This window comes from Sinohyriopsis cumingii, chromosome 16, assembly GCF_028554795.1.
Source record: "Sinohyriopsis cumingii isolate HCF-2022 chromosome 16, ASM2855479v2, whole genome shotgun sequence".
NCBI lineage: Eukaryota > Metazoa > Mollusca > Bivalvia > Unionida > Unionidae > Sinohyriopsis > Sinohyriopsis cumingii.
Window position 1 is genome coordinate 36,242,285 of NC_142976.1, and position 19,027 is coordinate 36,261,311.

Sequence of the window (19,027 nt, forward strand, 5' to 3'; positions counted from 1 at the left end):
GACTTTGAAATTCCTGTAGATCTTATACTGGAAAATGACAGATTGAACAGCTGTGGAAAATTTTAAATTATTGTAGATCTTATACTGGAAAATGACAGATTGAACAGCTGTGGAAAATTTTAAATTACTGTAGATCTTATACTGGAAAATGACAGACTTAACAGCTGTGGAAAATTTTAAATTATTGTAGATCTTATACTGGAAAATGACAGATTGAACAGCTGTGGAAAATTTTAAATTATTGTAGATCTTATACTGGAAAATGACAGATTGAACAGCTGTGGAAAATTTTAAATTATTGTAGATCTTATACTGGAAAATGACAGATTGAACAGCTGTGGAAAATTTTAAATTATTGTAGATCTTATAATGGAAAATGACAGATTGAACAGCTGTGGAAAATTTTAAATTATTGTAGATCTTATACTGGAAAATGACAGATTGAACAGCTGTGGAAAATTTTAAATTATTGTAGATCTTATACTGGAAAATTAAATTCAACAGTTGTGAATAATCTTGAAGATTCTGTGCTACAAACAACTGGTTATCCACTTGTATAAAATGACACATTGACCTGTACAGACCTTTAAATCCTGGGTATAGTTATATACCATCAAAAGACAGATTGAATATTTTTGTAGACTATTATATACCCTGTGATATCAAATGACAAATTATACATCAAACACTAGTGCCAACTTTAAATACTTATTGTGTATTTCATGCTGACAAACAATATGTTGAACTTTTGTGTCCATTTTTAAATCTTTTGTTGATTTCATGCCTTGTGACAACATCCATGTAAGTGTATGCTTTCTAAAAGCAAGTCAACAACTGTGCAGACATTTAAATTCCTTGTAGATTTCATGCCTTGTGGCAGCTTTAAACATAGTTGCCAATTAAATTTTTTCTAATGGTAAGTAATCTTCTGTGCTGACTTTTAAATTCCTTGTTGATTTTCTTTGTGCACTTTTACTTGAGAACAATACAAGCTAGGAAAATACGATCCCTACCCAATTTACATAAAAACATATTTAAAAGCACCGATAACAAGAAGCCTAAGTTGACTGAATCTTGACCAGTGCTTTTTGAGAAGTTGAAGATAGTAAAAGTTGAAGGACACATTACACAAAATGGACAATGCAGAACAGATGTCCTAAGTGGTCAGAGGGTCTGCCTCTGAAGCTGGAGGTCACAGATTCAAACTCTGGCCGAGTCTTACCAAAGACTTACAAAAATAGTACTAGCAGCTGGCTCAGTTTGCGTTCAGAATTTAGAGGTTAGTGTGAGGACTGGTTGGCCTGGTGTCAGGATAATGTGATGGGGAGGAGGGTACATGATGCTACATGTCTGCAGCATGATGCCACAGTGCTAGACATCACTATAAGCTACCACACTGCAGACATCGTAGCAATATGACTCAAAAATTGTTAAAGCTATGTTAAAATTCCAAATAACACACAGACACAACACAGATGTAGGGCCATACCATAAGCTTACTTGGCCTAACAGCCAGATGAACATGTGTACTTCGCATTGGCCAAACATCACCATTTATCACTGTCATGTGCTTCATGTTGGTCAAACGTTCCCATTTATCACTGCCATGTGCTTCCTGTTGGCCAAACGTCCCCATTTATCATTGCTGTGTGCATCCCGTTGGCCAAATATCCCCATTTATCACTACCATGTGCTTCCCGTTGGCCAAATGTCCCCATTTATCATTGCCATGTGCTTCTCATTGGCCAACCGTCCCCATTTATCATTGCCATGTGCTTCCCATTGGCCAAATGTCCCCATTTATCATTGCCCTGTGCTTTCTGTTGGCCAACCATCTCCATTTATCATTGCCATTTGCTTCTCATTGGCCAAACATCTCCATTTATCATTGCCATGTGCTTTCTGTTGGCCAAACATCCCCATTTATCATTGCTGCGTGCTTCTCGTTGGACAAATGCCCCCATTTATCATTGCCCTGTGCTTCCCATTGGCCAAACATCCCCATTTATCATTGCCATGTGCTTCTCATTGGCCAAACATCCTCATTTATCATTGCCCTGTGCTTCTCATTGGCCAAACATCCCCATTTATCATTGCCCTGTGCTTCCCGTTGGCCAAACATCCCCATTTATCATTGCCATGTGCTTCCCACTGGCTAAACATCCCCATTTATCATTGCCAACCCAAGCACTTATTTCCTCCATGGTAAAAAAAAAAACCCATAAAATAAGGGGGGGGGGGGCTGAACTTGGCGTTATTAGATTCTTGATTTCAAACCATTTTTACAGAATTCCAACTGGTCTATGATGTATAATTTGAATCTTTGCAATAACATTACTACATTAGCTATACACATATGGCTAAGGCAAATGGTTAGTTATATTGCTATTTGTTTGGCATTGTGTAAACAAGAGATGACTATACACAAATGGTGAAGGCAAATGGTCAGTTCTATTGCTATTTGTTTGGCAAAGGGTAAATAAGAGATGACTATATAAATAGAGCTAAGGCATGTGGTCAGTTCTAATGCTATTTGTTTGGCAAAGGGTAAACATGAGATGAGTATACACATATGGCTAAGGCAAATGGTCAGTTCTATTACTATTTGATGGACAAAGTGAAAGCAAGAGATGGTTGTATTTTAACATGGGATTGGGATTTAACAACCCAGAACATTTCAATGTGGAAAAGTAAGTATAAATAACTTGTCAAAGGTTATGTGCTAGTTAAGACTTAAATAACAAACTTGTCAAAGATTAACTTTCTTCATGATTTAAATAATTACTGATCAAAAATTATCGACAAGCCAAGTTTTAAATAACAACTTGTCATAGAATATCTATGAGTCAGTTTTTTGTCAAGATTTAAATAATAACTAGTCAAAGATTATCTGTCAACCAAACGTTTTGGAGCCACAATTGCTCAGTTGATTGAGTGCTAGAACATGGATTGCAGGTTTGATACCTGTGAAGGCCAGTCCAGTTCAGACTGCTCTCTGTATCCTTGTGCAAGGCACTTAAATTTCTTTGGATGACATAGCCAATAATGTGTTCAAAGTGCTGTTAAAAACCAACTAACCAACTCGCAAAATATAAGGGTTCAAATATACACATAACATGTTCACCACTACCTGTTCTGCACACCAATCTCTTTCATCTCACAATATATGATTTTGTCTAATGTATGGAGGCAAAAAACAACAGCTCAATACATTTTTCTTAATGATGTATTACCAAACATTTTTTTTCCATAACTCCTTCTCATCTGTAATAAAGTGGTCATAAGATTTGTAATACTGGTACCATCATCGACGGAAGAGTGATAACAATGTCTTGCAATGTGAAAACAGAGGAGATCAAAATATCTTACCAGCAAGCTCTGATCTTTTTTCCTGCAGCTTGACACTGAGTTGTCGCTTCTTTTCTTTACGATGACTATCATTCTTTAGCACAGGTCGGTCTGCGAAACGATACTTAACCTCGGTCTCACTAAAACCTGCAAGTAAGAGCAAAGTTTAAACAAATATTCTAGCTAAAATGAACTCAGCTTCATTATTTATTTCCAAATAAAATCTCTGATATCACAAAGCATATTCAACATCAGATCAAGACCTGTAGCAATTATCTAGATCAGATTAAGACCTGTAGCAATTATCTAGATCAGATCAAGACCTGTAGCAATTAACTTTGACTTTCAAAAATCTTTAAAATATGGACAAAACTTTGCAACCTTGTTTTAATTATAATTGCTTATTATGTTAACAGTAATTTTTATCTGTTATCGGTAACATCCTTTATATTTTCATATACAAGTTGGATGCAACTGCAAACAACATAGACCCTGTTCTGCTAATATATAATGCACTGGCAGATCAGTGTCTACGTTGCTTGTTCTACTGATTAATCTTAACAATCAACATAAACTCATATCTGCCAGTGCATCATGAGGTGGCAGATCTGGGTCCATGTTTTATTCAAAGGGTTCTCACTCATACACAAGTATATATATGGTAATAATTAAAAGTTATAAAAAAAAACTGAAACCAACTCCAATCAATTCTGTTAACAACTAGATTCCCCTGCATACTGCACATCAATAATTGAATTCTCATCTAATTCAAAGCCTCATTTTATTTGAATAAGTTGAGAATGCAGGCAAACAAGGTTTTCTACTCTATAGTTAATGCATGTATTGTGGTTAAAATTACAATTTGCATTGACAGTGGTAAATAAAAACTGGAAATAAATCTATCATTTTTAACCTGGCATGCATCTGAAGCATTAGCCTTTTGTACAATTTGTTACTTCAATACAATACTTGATTACTGTTGTCATGTGTCCTCCTCCAACTGTCAATAACACGTAACTGTGTAAATAGCAGAAGCTCACATGTCTTTCAAAACCTTTAAACTGTTCCAATCATGCACAAAGCAAATTTGGGCAACATGAAATAAATCTGCAATGTGTTTATGTAAATATTATAACTGTATATAGAAGATCCTAATTTTCAGTATGCCGCTGGGATTTTGTTCATTTAAGAATCGGAACTCATAACATTTAAATGACCTGTCATCTCTGTTGGTAGATCATAACTCTTCTTCAGAAGTGATTAAATTCTCAATAATTATGTGAATGTCATACCTTTGGCTTGTTTATAGTTACAACTTCACATTTATAATAATGGACTCTACCAGTTTGTTTATTTTCTCATGTTATTTTACATTTGTAATAATGAACTGTACCACTTCTTTCTGCTTCTCCAAATTTATCTCCTGTAACATGCATATAAGTGAACAAATGGCTCTGTGATGTCATTAATGTAACTCATGCTATATCAAATACCATTATGTAATACATCTGGAAAAACCTTCTGGGAGATTTTTTTCCTTTCACTTCTGACATTTTCCACAAATATACAATTATTATAGTAAACCAAAATGGCAGGGCCTGCAAGTCAAGTGTATGATCCAAGCACTGATGAAAATCTTGAACCAAAACCTAAACAATCTATCATGCAACCGTTAAGTTTCGCTTCCCACTAAAATCGGCTGAACAATAACATTAGCTTCCATCATGACATCTTCAATACCATCTGGTAAAATTATGCAGAACTTGGTAAATTACAACATGTTTAACTCCAGCATTTTTAACATTGTTATGCAATTGGACTAAAGAGTTTATTGAAGCTTACAATAACACTGGCTATTTTCTTGCTTGTTGCTAGGAGACAGGTGAAGATACCAGTAGATGGTGCACACAATTCTCCTTCGAATTCATAATTAAATGCAGACAATGACACATTCTCGTGAGATCTGAGAAGCCTAAAAAAAACTGTCATGAAAAAAAGCTTTCTGTCACACTTTGTCAAGTCCTGTTTGTAAGAAGCTGCCTGAGCCTTATTCAGTTCTTTAACCAATGTGAAGTTTTGTGTAACATCTTTATATCCTTTTCAAAGCATTATTCTTTATAAACTTTTGAGCATTCCTGCTATGCCATGGTTCATTATACAATGCTGCAATTGGACCTTGTGCTACAGATGACAAAATATCCAATATTGCTGTAGAAAGAATTTACTTTTGATTATGTTGGAATATGCAATATTGTTATAAATAGAGTTTACTATAGATGTTAGAATATCCAATATGGCTGTAAATGGAGTTTACTGTAGATGTTAGAATGTCCTGTTGTGTTATAAAAAGAGTTTACTGTAGATGCCAGAATATCCAATATGTAAATGGAGTTTACTGTAGACGCTAGAATGTCCTGTAGTGTTATAAATAGAGTTTACTGTATGTGCCAGAATATCCAATAGTGTTGTAAATGGAGTTGACTGTAGATAATGAAATATTCAATATTGTTATAACAGAGTTTATTGTAGATAACAGACAAACTAGATTAGACCTACAGTAACATGTTGGTAAGAAAGATCTTCCTCTATGTTGCACTGAAAGAAAGCAATCAATTTTAGTCTATATGAACTGACAGCTAAATCAGTCCAGTTTAATTTACTCTGATTACTGTCATTTACCGCATTTTCGCGTATATTAGATGCATCCAATTATAAGACGCACCCATATACAAGACGCGGGGTTTGGCGATTTGTGTAAAAAATATTTTAAATAAGACGCCCACGAATATAAGATGTACTCGGCTTCGCGATCTGCCGAACTGAGCAAACCCTATATTGACTCCAGATGACATAGCGTTGATTTTTTAAAATAACTTATAAGTTACTTACGGTATTGATCTTATCTAATATTATTTTGTTAACTACTATTAAATTATTGTTCCAATAAAGTTTAATCAAATCCTTTGAATAACTGTGTGTGTTGTTTTGTTCAAATATGTACCGGTAAAAATCCGTTTTCAAACCACGAGCATCAAAGTGGCTACCGGTACTTTCCTTTGTCATAAACGCAAATATCTCTAATGTTTCGATCACTCACCTGATGTAAACAAGGCTTTATTGACCGTTTTGGCTGGAGTTCAAAGAATTGTTTAAGGCAGGGCTGCAACGGTTATCGTTTGATCTTATCTTCCTGTAGGCGCTAGGCCTAGGCTTCAGCGGCTTGGGTTAGTATATACCAGTATATTCCGGTATATAGGGTATACGTGGGATCAGTCTCTTGTTATAAATAAATGAGTGATCAACCTCTTGAGCATTTATAAAATTTATAAAATTTTCACGATGACAAAGCGAAAATCATATACGGCCGATTTTAAATTAGACGTCATCAAGTTTGCCAAGGAGCATGGCAACAGAGCTGCACACCTTCACGCCAGCTGGTCGACAACGTCGTGCAACGTACGTAGAGGTGTGTAATTGGGTTCTCCGGGCATTGGAGAAAGTGAAAACAACAACAATCGTCAATGGTTTCAGAAAGTGTCGGATAATTCCAGAACTGGCTGCCGATATCAGTTCTTCGGACGACGAATCGGCTGCATCCGATACCACTGACGCCAATGAGGATCGATTATCAGCGGCTATGGAGGTATTCGGCAACGAGAGTGAATTTGATGAAAGTTTCGATGGATTTAAAGCCGAAACTGATAATGATGAAGATAAAGATGAATAGATTTGTGTAAAAAAATAATTAGATAAGACGCCCACGAATATAAGACGCACTTAGGGTGCGGAGTAAGTAAAATTTAATATAAGACGCGTCTTATATATGCGAAAATACGGTATCTATCTTACCTTTGAAACTGGGAGCAGGAGGACCAGCTGCCACCTTGCGCACTAGCGGTTGTTGTCGTTCCACACTCTCAATTACATCCTGAGAACGAGGAATGACTTCATCATACTCATCATGAAGAAGATGACCGGGGGGCACTTCATCTCCTCTAGTGGCCCCACCTACAGCTCCCCTTAGCTCTTCCTTCCTTTCTGCAAGAAGAAACAGAAAAGGTGTCAATTCCAATGATGCTGACTGTAACTATGTATTCAAAGCATTCTTCATGGTCTCAGTGCGAGTAGTTGCTGATGGGGTTATTTATAGAGGGTCACAGAGTCTGCTGACTCTCTTAGTGAGAACAATGATGAACAAGACTTTCAAAAGAATAAATCAGGAATTCTACATGTTTTGTAGAACTTTTCAGTGGGGATAATGGTCTAATGTTGGCCCCTGAGGACTCCAACATAAAGGTCTTTGTGAGTAATGTATGACTCTATCATGCCATTTTTCCCACTGCAACACTTAACCTGAAATCAGCCTGATTTTTGTATGGACCAAACTAATGCACACTGTATGGTTTTCAAGAATTTCTTGTTGTAATGCTTTAAAGTCACACATGATAATAAAAAATTTGTCATATGTCAATTGTGATTCTGGCATACGTCTATCATGCCAGAATCACAACTGAAAAGGTGCAGGTTTCAGTTCAACTATTCAATCAGCCTGGATCAACTACCAAAGTGTGCACTGTACTCCAACTGCCTAGATATACTACCATGGTGTGCACTGTACTCCAACTGCCTGGATCAACTACCATGGTGTGCACTGTACTCCAACTGTCTGGATCAACTACCATACTGTGCACTGTACTCCAACTGTCTGGATCAACTACCATGGTGTGCATTGTACTCCAACTGTCTGGATCAACTACCATAGTGTGCACTGTACTCCAACTGTCTGGATCAACTACCATAGTGTGCACTGTACTCCAACTGCCTGGATCAACTACCATAGTGTGCACTGTACTCCAACTGTCTGGATCAACTACCATAGTGTGCACTGTACTCCAACTGTTTGGATCAACTACCATGGTGTGCACTGTACTCCAACTGTCTGGATCAACTACCATAGTGTGCACTGTACTCCAACTGCCTGGATCAACTACCATAGTGTGCACTGTACTCCAACTGTCTGGATCAACTACCATAGTGTGCACTGTACTCCAACTGTCTGGATCAACTACCATAGTGTGCACTGTACTCCAACTGCCTGGATCAACTACCATAGTGTGCACTGTACTCCAACTGTCTGGATCAACTACCATGGTGTGCACTGTACTCCAACTGTCTGGATCAACTATCATAGTGTGTGAAACAAACTTTGTTTTGCAATGCTATTAAAACATTTTATTACCAATTTCATGTCTTCACTTAAATTTGAAGGCAGTACAGTTTTATTTTCAAAACAGAATAAATACTGCAAATTCCTCATGAAAGGAGAATCTTATCAAGAATAAGTCCGAATGCAGAGATGACTAACTACAATATCCTTCATACTGTACTTTCTACTGACGCAAAACAACTGCCTTGGACACATACACTTATTTCTGTGAATGAAAAAGGAAATTAGTGACAACATACACCCTTTCTACAAATTAACAAGGTGACTATAGCTTGCGTGGTTTGAAATCTGTCCCCCTGCCAATTCTGTGCAATTTTTTTTTTATCCCCTTGGAACATTAAGTCACTGATTACTTGTAACAATGTAAACGTCGACATTCCAAACTTGTTCCCGTGTATGACTAAAGTACCGTACAGATCATTTCATAACCACTTTTGTGTAAAGTTTCTCTGTTGTTTTGTATCTAGTTAGGTTACATTTCTGGATATCAATACTTCGAACTGTCACATAGTTAACAGGCTACATTTAGTTCTGATGGCTTACTGACTGGAGAAAATACCACTCCTAACTAGGTGTAACATATTTCACTGTGTGACACTCTAGAAGCGCAGCCCTCATCTGATACAAAAAAATGTGATGTGACGAAACTTTGCTTCAAAGTGATTATTAAGTTATCGGTAAAGTACCTAAATCACGCATCGGGAACAAATCCGGAATGTCTTCTTTACACCGATATATGCTATCGGAGGTTGATTATACAGATGGGATGAAATAATCACTATAGAATTGGTGAGGCGGTCAGACAGATTTCAAACCAAATGGGTTAGTCATCTTCTGTTCGCTAATTTTTAGAAGGAAAGCTGGTATTTTCAATATTTTTTTTGTTTGTTATTGACCTAATAAATGCGTGAGTTTGAGCTATAGCTGTCTCAGATGAATTTTTAGACTGAAGAATAAAAAGGCAAATGACTAATAATCATTCATGACTGCTGAAGATGAAAGCAACTTGTAAAGGGTAATTGTCGATTCTTCACCTCTTGTATTTATAGTGATGAAAATGTAAATACATCGATTATCATTTAATCGTTGCATTCCTAACAAATTCTGGATATTCAGCAAAATTTGCAGAAGAAAACATTACATTACAAACTGTTGTTGTCTTTATGGAAAATTACAAATCAAGTGAACATTCTTCTCAACTATTTTAATGTAAAACTTCATTCATTCAAGAGAATATCATGACAAAAGAATGAAATATAAGATTATTTTGTATTCATGAGGGAAAAGCGAAAATTAAGAGTAACATGAAACAAATTTCAGGCTTTCTAAAAACAGTGACTTAACTTATGGTATAGTGGTACGTATACACTCACATGCAAGTCAGACCCATCTGTATAGACCCGTATTTGCCATTGCATAATTCATCATCAGATCTTGGTCTATGCAGTGTTTGAAGTCATCAATAGAACAAATAACATATACCCTGATCTGCTGGCACATTATGTGACTGTAGATCAGGATCTGTGTTGCAAATGTACCTGACTTATAGTGAGTATATATGGCATTTTACTCATCAGGATGTATCCATACAGAAGGCTACATGACCGTGTAGCCAAAGATTCCTGAAAAACTGACCCAAACAAAAAACTTAACTGACAACACTGAGGCAGGGATATAGGTCACTATGACCTGATTTTGACAGGGTGGCTTTGTATTTACTTTTATAACGATGCATCCACAATGGTGTGTGTCTAACATCAGCAATGCGAAATTTAATCTAACACAATTCAGCTAGATGGACAGAGATAATGGTACTACCAGATGCCCATTCCATACTTGTGACAGATGGCTGTCATGTCTAAAAAGATTTTTGAACGTTTACATAACCAATGGAACAGGAAGTGATTCTATTTGAGCATGACTAATCTACATGCATGCCATGCCAGAACTGTCACTTCATGCTACATGTGAGTTAATTTCATTAGAAATATTGAAAGAAAAGCAAAGTTTAATTAATTAGGTCAGAAATATTTATTTTCCAGACAACACTATTAAGCTATTTAATTAAGCTTCCTCTTGAACTTTTAACAACTGCTATCTTCTCAAAATATTGCTCTAATGATTAAAAAAAATGACAATAATCAAACTTAATCTTCCAGCTGACTTGAATCTGTACTGGTATGTAAATTTCCATAAACATCAGATGTGAACCAAAAATGACAACATTTGTATTAAATGACCACACTGTTAAAAAAATGTAAGCCGACCGGAGTATTAGCTCACAGAATGCAGGAATGTGCTAATTCAGTCGCCTAGAATTTTCAAGCAAACATTTGCATATATTTTCTTAATTTTCTCTTTCAATATTCATGAACAGTTGGACTAAATGCAAGTCAGTTAGCATTATCACCTATGGAAAAATACAAATGGCATGTTTGTTTCCTCTAGTATACTCAGTTGATAGCCAAGTTAGAATGGGGTCAGCTCAAGTGTTACATGTAATCATAAAGACACCTAGTCTTTCAATACATGTCTGCTGCTTCATTCTGACATAACACTGGTCACTTAATGTGGCAACTGGCTGTTTGGTGAACACTCTTTTCCAGAGCAAATTGGTGAACATCTTTTTTCCCAGAGACCATTTGCTTGCTTTTATGAGACTTGTGTATGTTTCAAGTGGATAATCATCACAACTGTACTAACCTCCATGTAGGAAAGCTCTGTACAGCACATGCAATATTTAGCTTTCCATTCCTGCTGAGTCATCAATAATTTTGAAATACTTCCAAACTAGCGATTGTTTTCCATGCCTACTTTCAGTCAAGTTGAACAAGACTGTTAGGACTCAATGGTTTTAAACTTAATAACAGGAAAGAATGAATAACCAACAAGTTTTGTAAAATTCGATAAATAATTGATTTCCCTAGATTACAAAGTGAAAATTCAGAAAGAACTTATTGTATTGTGAATTAAATCCCAAATAGTCCTAAAACACAACACATAACACAAATTAAATACATAGTATAGATATAAATAACAAAACCAGGATCAAAAAAGCAATCTGTTACACATGTGACAACCTTTTTTTTTTGAGTGGAAGGGTGTAGAATGTTAGTGAATGTGAATATCCATGAATCATGGTATATCAGCGTCATTTACATATACGTTTGTACCATAGCAATGATAAGTACTAAAGGTGAGTTTGTAGTACCTTTAAAGTTCAAACCATATTGGTATACTTGTGATGTGTGTGTGTGTGTGTGTTCCACAGGAATCAGTAATATACTCCTTCAAACACTTTCACATGATTGTCATTGGTGCTCCTTACTGAGGTAGGTAGATTATACTTTCAAAGTATTTTGATTTTGATGTCATTGTTATGTAAATGACATCATTCATAAGGTGAGATATAAGCCACCTTTATACAAACAACATTTGCAAGACTGATATAACCATTAAGACCATTCATGCACCAAACAAACCATTAAAGACCATTCATACACCAAACAAACCATTCAAGACGATTCACAGACCCAAAAGCTCAACAAACTGCGCAGGAATACAATCCGCATATACCTTTAATAGCATGTCATCTATATACACCACTGTACTAATACATTATGTAGTTCATACATTAGCTTGAATTCTTTCATCAATCTGGAATAATTAGTTTTAACTATTAAGGTCTGGTTGTAGAGTGTATATAAACTTAAGTTCATTTTCTTCCCTTAAATATTCTTTATCAGTAAATAATTTATATAAGGACTGGGGACTTTGAAGTTTGGATCTGAACAGTTCAATAGATCTTCTGTTTTTGTTTGCTGTGTATATTGCCATTTGTTTTCCTAGTTTATTTTTCATTTGAAACATGCAAAAAGCTTCACATTTCACATATAGTGCAATAAATCACATTTTTAGAACTGCAATCCATGTCCTGTTTATCTTTAAATATCTTACCACTTACATCTCTTTTAAGTGTCAAACTGATGTGTGTGTGTGTGTGTGTGTGTAAATGACTTTCATGCACATGAACAGGAGTATCATAATATCAAAACCTAAACAATTATATTCCAATCTATTTATATTTTAAGCTAATTAATTGCCTTTTGTACATCAGATTGCCCTGTGTGTACTTTTTTTACAACCAACATCTCTCCACAAATCTGCCACCTCGTTAAACCTATTAAAGCTTCATTATGCCTGCAACATAATTATTTTAGTTGTAAGTTTAGGGTTCAAATGATAACAGATCTTGATAACAAAGGAGGTCACTGACTATATACAATATACCTGGACTTACTCAGGTAAGACAATCAGGTGTAAAACTTGACAAAACAGCTAGCATTGAAAAGCGCCAGAAAATGTTTGGCAAATTATCAAAAAGAGAAACGTACTCTTATCAAAAACTGGACTAAGCCTCATTCAAAGCATTATTGTGTAAATAGATATACTGTGCAATCAAATCTGGTTGACATTATAAAAACAAATATATGGAAAAATTATCTTAAGGACCTGTGTGTGTGTGTGTGTGCGTGCGTGCGTGCGTGCGTGCGTGCGTGCGTGTGTGTGAGAGAGAGAGATTTGGATTTCTAACGTAGCTTTAACAATTTTTCAGTCATATCGCTACAATGTCAGCAGTGTGACAGTTTATAGTTATATCTAGCACTGGGGCATCATGCCGCAGACATGTAGCAGGATGTCCCACCCAGTCACATTATCCTGACACCAGGCTGACCAGTCCTAACACTAACCTCTTGATGCTGAGCGCCTAGCGAGGCAGCTGTTAGTACCATTTTTGTAAGTCTTTGGTATGACTCGGTCAGGGATCATACCCACGACCTCCAACTTTCAAGGTGGATGCTCTAACCACAAGGCCACCGGAGCAGTGATAAAAGACCTTTGGTAGTAAGATGGGTTTAAAGCTCTAAGATCTTCCAAGTGTACATTACACATCTGACAATGACCACCCAAGGCTCAGTGGGTCCAACTGCAAGAAACAGTTACCCTTAATCTGACATCACATAATGTGCCAACATATCAGGGTCTATGTTATTTGTTCTACAAATCAATCCCAGAAAATTGCATAGATCTATTTATGCTCGTACATTATATGACAGCAGGTCTGGAACTATACAGTTTGCATTCAGGAAAAACATGTTTATACTAATTTCTGATAATTTCTTATCTTTCAATTTTTCTTAAGTTTCACATTCTTTCAGTTCATTTATTTGCTTACCTTTATAGGAAATTAATATTGTTAATATTCAGTTTTTATTTCAATATTTGCAATGTTGATGTTCACAATCTCTGGATGGGGTGTTTGTGATAAGTTATCTAGACGCATGTTATTGGTAATAATGAATCACACAGTAAACATGAATTTAATAACATAAATGGGGAATCAGTCATTTTTCAATAGCTCTCTTGTAGCAGGGGAACTTCATTATAAAAGTAGGGTGCCAAAAGAGCCACCATAAATGTGCACCATGAACATGTTAATTTTCATAATTTTTCAGCTGCACTTGTTGAAACCCTTGCAGAAAAACTTGTTACAGCTAAAATGTCTTCTACCTTTAATAACATACATTACAGTATGCCAAAGATATATACCTATTTTATGGTATGTCAAAGATATATACTTACATTATGGTATGTCAAAGATATATACTTACATTATGGTATGCCAAAGATATATACTTATATTATGGTATGCCAAAGATATATTCTTACTTTATGGTGTGCCAAAGATGTATACTTACATTTGGAGGGCCTACAGAAATTGCAATGTCCAAGAGTATAATCATGCATGTAATATACTTGAAACAGGACAATTTGTCAACAATTCACTTTAAAAATATAGCCAACGTTGGGCTTTCAGCTTCAATATCAGAAAAATTTCACTAGTATTGTAAATTCAGTGACTTTCGCAAAAGCTCTCTAAGCAATGGCAATGCCAAATGGAAGGATGATAATATACATGTATGGTACTAGAAATATGAAACATACAATCTGTCAACACCTAATGGTCAGAAGAAAGCCTACTTTGAGCTTTCAAGTTTAAGGTCTGTGAAATCTAGCTGACCTTCTCAAGTCAGCATTCTCTCTCAATCTTTTCTAATGTAATTTTACTTTTGTTGGCAACAAAACAGTATTCATTCAATCAAGTGACCTCTGAATTTTATACAAAAGTAATTTTAACATTACAGTAAGGAATGTTAATTAAGCCCCCTGAGCAAAGAACGTGTTAACTATTTTTAAGGTGTCCTGCTTGGTTATTATTTATGTTTGCAAGCAGTGTGTGTGGCTTGGTTCAGAAATCTGTACAAAGGCTATGATTTGTGTCCCATTTTCATTACTCCACTGACTCTGGTAAATGTACTCTTGGTATAAATTTCTTTTCCATGTTCAGTAACAATTAGTGTTGGAACTGTGTACAGAAATGCTGCTGGGATTTTATCTAAAGGGGGGAGTTCCCTCCATGTCACCAAAATAAAGAGGGATTAGAAAAAAAATAATGGGGAGAGGAAGCATTAGCCATAGTTTAATATTTACATATGTCTCTTTCTTGCTGCTCCACTCCGTTAGAACAATACTGACATGAAAAGATGTCTCCCCAAGTAGTATAAGCATTAATCTGTTAATCTGTTCCTTATCTGTGTATAAATAATGTTCTGTACTGATAACAGCATTCACAGCCTTGATTTCTGAAGCAGAATAGATAGCTTAGCCAGACTGAATAAGCAGGGAAACTCTTCTTTATGGTTGCTATGTACAATTTTCCTCAGATTATAGGTATTGTCTTTACAATATATGTGCTCCAAAGAAAGATTTCTCGATAATGTGAGTGGTGACAAAGATTCACTTCCCTGAATTAATGTTTTACTGACCAATAGTTCTAAATCTAATTTTTATCTATTCCATAATGCTGTCAATCAATATTAGAGTCTCCCTTTTCAGACAGAAGCATTTTCATGAAAATAAATATCGTATTTTTAAAATTTCTTTTTAGATCCTATATACCTTTGAGTGCTATATCAGTTTTAAAGTACAAAATCCCTCAGGGCTAAATTTTGGGAGGAAAAAAAAAATGAAAATTGGACTCTTAAATTGCCCACATTTTAATTAGGCTTGATATTCTGCCTTTTCTGACTCTGACATACCACTGTATAGGGGTTTGATCAGCATGCTGTTTTTTTTAATCTAGCATATATATCAGACATGTAATGAACATCACTTTTTGGTTCAAAATCACTCACCAGGATTTCCAGTAATATTTTTCCAGCTCCACTAATCTGATATACTTCAAAACTTTTAAAATTCATTGTCATATACACGACCTTCAGCCAGTATTTGCTAAACAAAATCATCCAAGATAAACCATGTCAGCATGATTTGGGGATTTTCTAGGTAGCTTGTATTTTAAACAAGTATTGATAAGACTTCTTTATTTGCAAGCTTGAAACTAAGATAGAATGCTTGTTCCAGGGCCCAATGTGCCAACCAAATTTAGTTTAACAACGAATAATGTCAAGTACCCATTTGAAGAAAGACAGCACTATGAGACCTCTACCAGTGGCATGGCTTATCAAGTGACAAGGGTTAATAGTTATGTAAAATTGTATATTGTGCAATGTACATTTTTATTTTCATGACTTTAAACTAATTTGCAGGAGTTCACACGTGTCACAGCTATCCTTTTTTTTCATGATAAGCACATGGCCCTTTGGTTTATGGAACTGTTTTAAAATTCAATGTCATATACACCATCTTCAGCCAGTATCTGCTGAACAAAATCATCTAAGACAAACCATGTCAGCATGATTTGGGGATTTTCTAGGTACAGTAGCTTGTATTTTAAACAAAATTGTATACTGTGCAATGTATGTTTTTATTTTCACAACTTTAAACTAATTTGCAGGAGTTCACATGCGTCACATCTATCCTTTCTTGCATGATAAGCACATGGCCCTTTGGTTTATGGAAATGTTGCATGATAGCCAGGCAACCAGTGCCATTATTTGCAGCACAGGTTTTGATTCCTGCTAGGAAGTAGCAAGGCAACAGGTACCATTACTTGTGGCTCAGGTTATGATTCCTGCTAGGAAGAAATTATAACTCTATAATCTGTATGAGTAATGGTACCAGTGTTGCCTGGCTTCTTCCAAGCAGGAATATAATGATCATGTAGTAAAACATGACTTAAACAATGATGGTGTCCAAAACCTTAGTATCAATGATGACTACCAATGATGGTGTCCTAAAACATGACTATCAATGATGACTACCAATGACAGTGTCCTAAAACATGACTATCAATGATGACTACCAATTACAGTGTACTAAAACATGACTATCAATGATGACTACTAATTGACAGTGTACTAAAATATGACTACCAATATATAAACACTAAAATGTGAAATATTTTATTATCTGAAAAAGATAGTCATGAGGGTATAGTGATTGGTGCATGCAGGCAAGATGAGTGCCATAACTCACTGACCTAGTATTGACTCTCAGGTGAGGAGAAATTAAAAATTCTCCAACATTTTTGTGTGACACCATGCCATGATAATGGCATTATAAGTATTAAAAAACAATGAAATATGCCACTCCCTCACCATAAGGACTTTCATTTTAAGGCAGGAATGATCATGAATCCCAGATCATTAAGTGGTATTACTTCATTATAAGGTAGTCTCATTATAAGAAATTAAACCCTATGCCTCTCGCATTAAAACCCACTGAGAGTGGCATCAGAACAGAGCAGAGATAAAGTGATATTTATCCAACTTGTGTATACCTCTTTATGAGTGAACCTTGACCAGACAGCACATCACGCCAGTGTCCACTGACAGTGAAATACATTCTTGTCAAATGTGTAGACTTCCACACCATGAGACAAAATTATATTTTGATGTGCGCTAGAGAAAGAATTTTCTTGGCTTTTTGAGAAAACATGGTTGGTATAACGAATTTGTATCAGCTATCTTTAACCAAACTTTAACACATTTACTGTCATACTTTATCTCAGACTTTGTGTTTACATTTAGTTTATGTTTTATGTTTAAATTTATTCTGTAGGGTTCCTGGTCATAAAGTTTGTGTGCAATTCTCCCCTTTTTCACTTTTTTGAACCTGACCTTTAGCTGGTACCATACAGCCAACATTAAGCAAAGGTGCTATAAAATGCTACTATATACTTAACAGCAAACAAGATAGACCCTGTTCTACCATCACATAAAGTACCAGTAGATGATGGTCTGTGCTATTTGTTTTAATGAACACACAAACATACATACATGATGGCTCCCAATGATGGCTTATAATAAATAATGCATGTTTTTGGTTGTTGTTGTTGTTGTTGTTGTTGTGGGGTTTAACGCCATTTTTCAGCACGATAGGCTATACATGGCGGCCAGTATTAATGGTGGAGGAAGAACCCGGAAAACCCCGGAAAGAACCACCGACGCATGTTTTTGGCATGTCTTGTCAATGATATCATATGCCATGTAATAGTTAATCAAATTTTTTCACTAACAGATAGATTTTTGCCTGGTTTAAGGCAAATGCCACTATCTTGTAAAAGATGAGTCTAAACCAATTAATTACGTGGTTATTTTCAACAAATGAAAAAAGATGGAATTCATTTTTTTTAAATTTACTTTCTGAAACAGTCATTTTTGTCATACATTTTTAGGACCAAAGAATGTAAACATTTAAAATTGACCAATTAACTATAGCATAAGAATAGTTATATCGATAATAGTAGAAAAAGTAGAACCAAAATGGCTAGCAATTTACAAGCCATAAAAAAGCTAATTATTCCAATGACGAGCCACAAGCTGACACCATGCAATCCTCATTCATTCCTGCCAATCTCATTAACAGATTTGCTATCAAAGTATATTCAATGGCTTTATGGTTTTTTTTTATTCAGTGAACAGAGGTACTAAATCAATCTGCAATGTGCTATGACTGCTGATTTCTGTTTAGGAAAGTGCCAATCAAAGACTGATTGATCATATGGGAGTTTTGATTGCAAACCTGGACACCTCTGGTGACTGTCAACATCTATATGACTTAGTATGAATGTCAATGACACAAGAGCACTCAGTAACTTTTAATTCTTTCCAGTATTAATCCCTTTGGTGCTGAATGCAGTTGTGCTACTAACCAAATGATTGGTATGAGATTTCATTATATATTTTGTCTCACACCTAAAACTTAGCATCACAACAAGACCACTGTTTTGCAAGCTTTGTTATAATCATCAGTAACACCAGCATTACATGTATTCCAGGCTGTGTTATAATCATCAGTAACACCAGCATTACATGCATTCCAGGCTGTGTTATAATCATCAGTAACACTAGCATTACATGTATTCCAGGCTGTGTTATAATCATCAGTAACACCAGCATTACATGCATTCCAGGCTGTGTTATAATC

At 35.6% G+C, this 19,027-nt stretch overlaps 1 protein-coding gene across 2 annotated transcripts in view; it reads right to left on the minus strand.

The window, feature by feature from the left end:
* Positions 1-19,027, minus strand: part of LOC149780209 (centrosome-associated protein 350-like) — a 379,234-nt gene that overhangs the window by 135,844 nt on the left and 224,363 nt on the right. For both annotated transcript variants that reach the window (XM_089936968.1, XM_089936967.1), the window contains exons 8-9: positions 7,198-7,386; positions 3,370-3,495 (exon numbers count right to left, since the gene is read on the minus strand). In XM_089936968.1, coding sequence (XP_089793094.1) covers positions 3,370-3,495; positions 7,198-7,386 — 315 coding nt within the window. The remainder of the gene's footprint in view (positions 1-3,369; positions 3,496-7,197; positions 7,387-19,027) is intronic.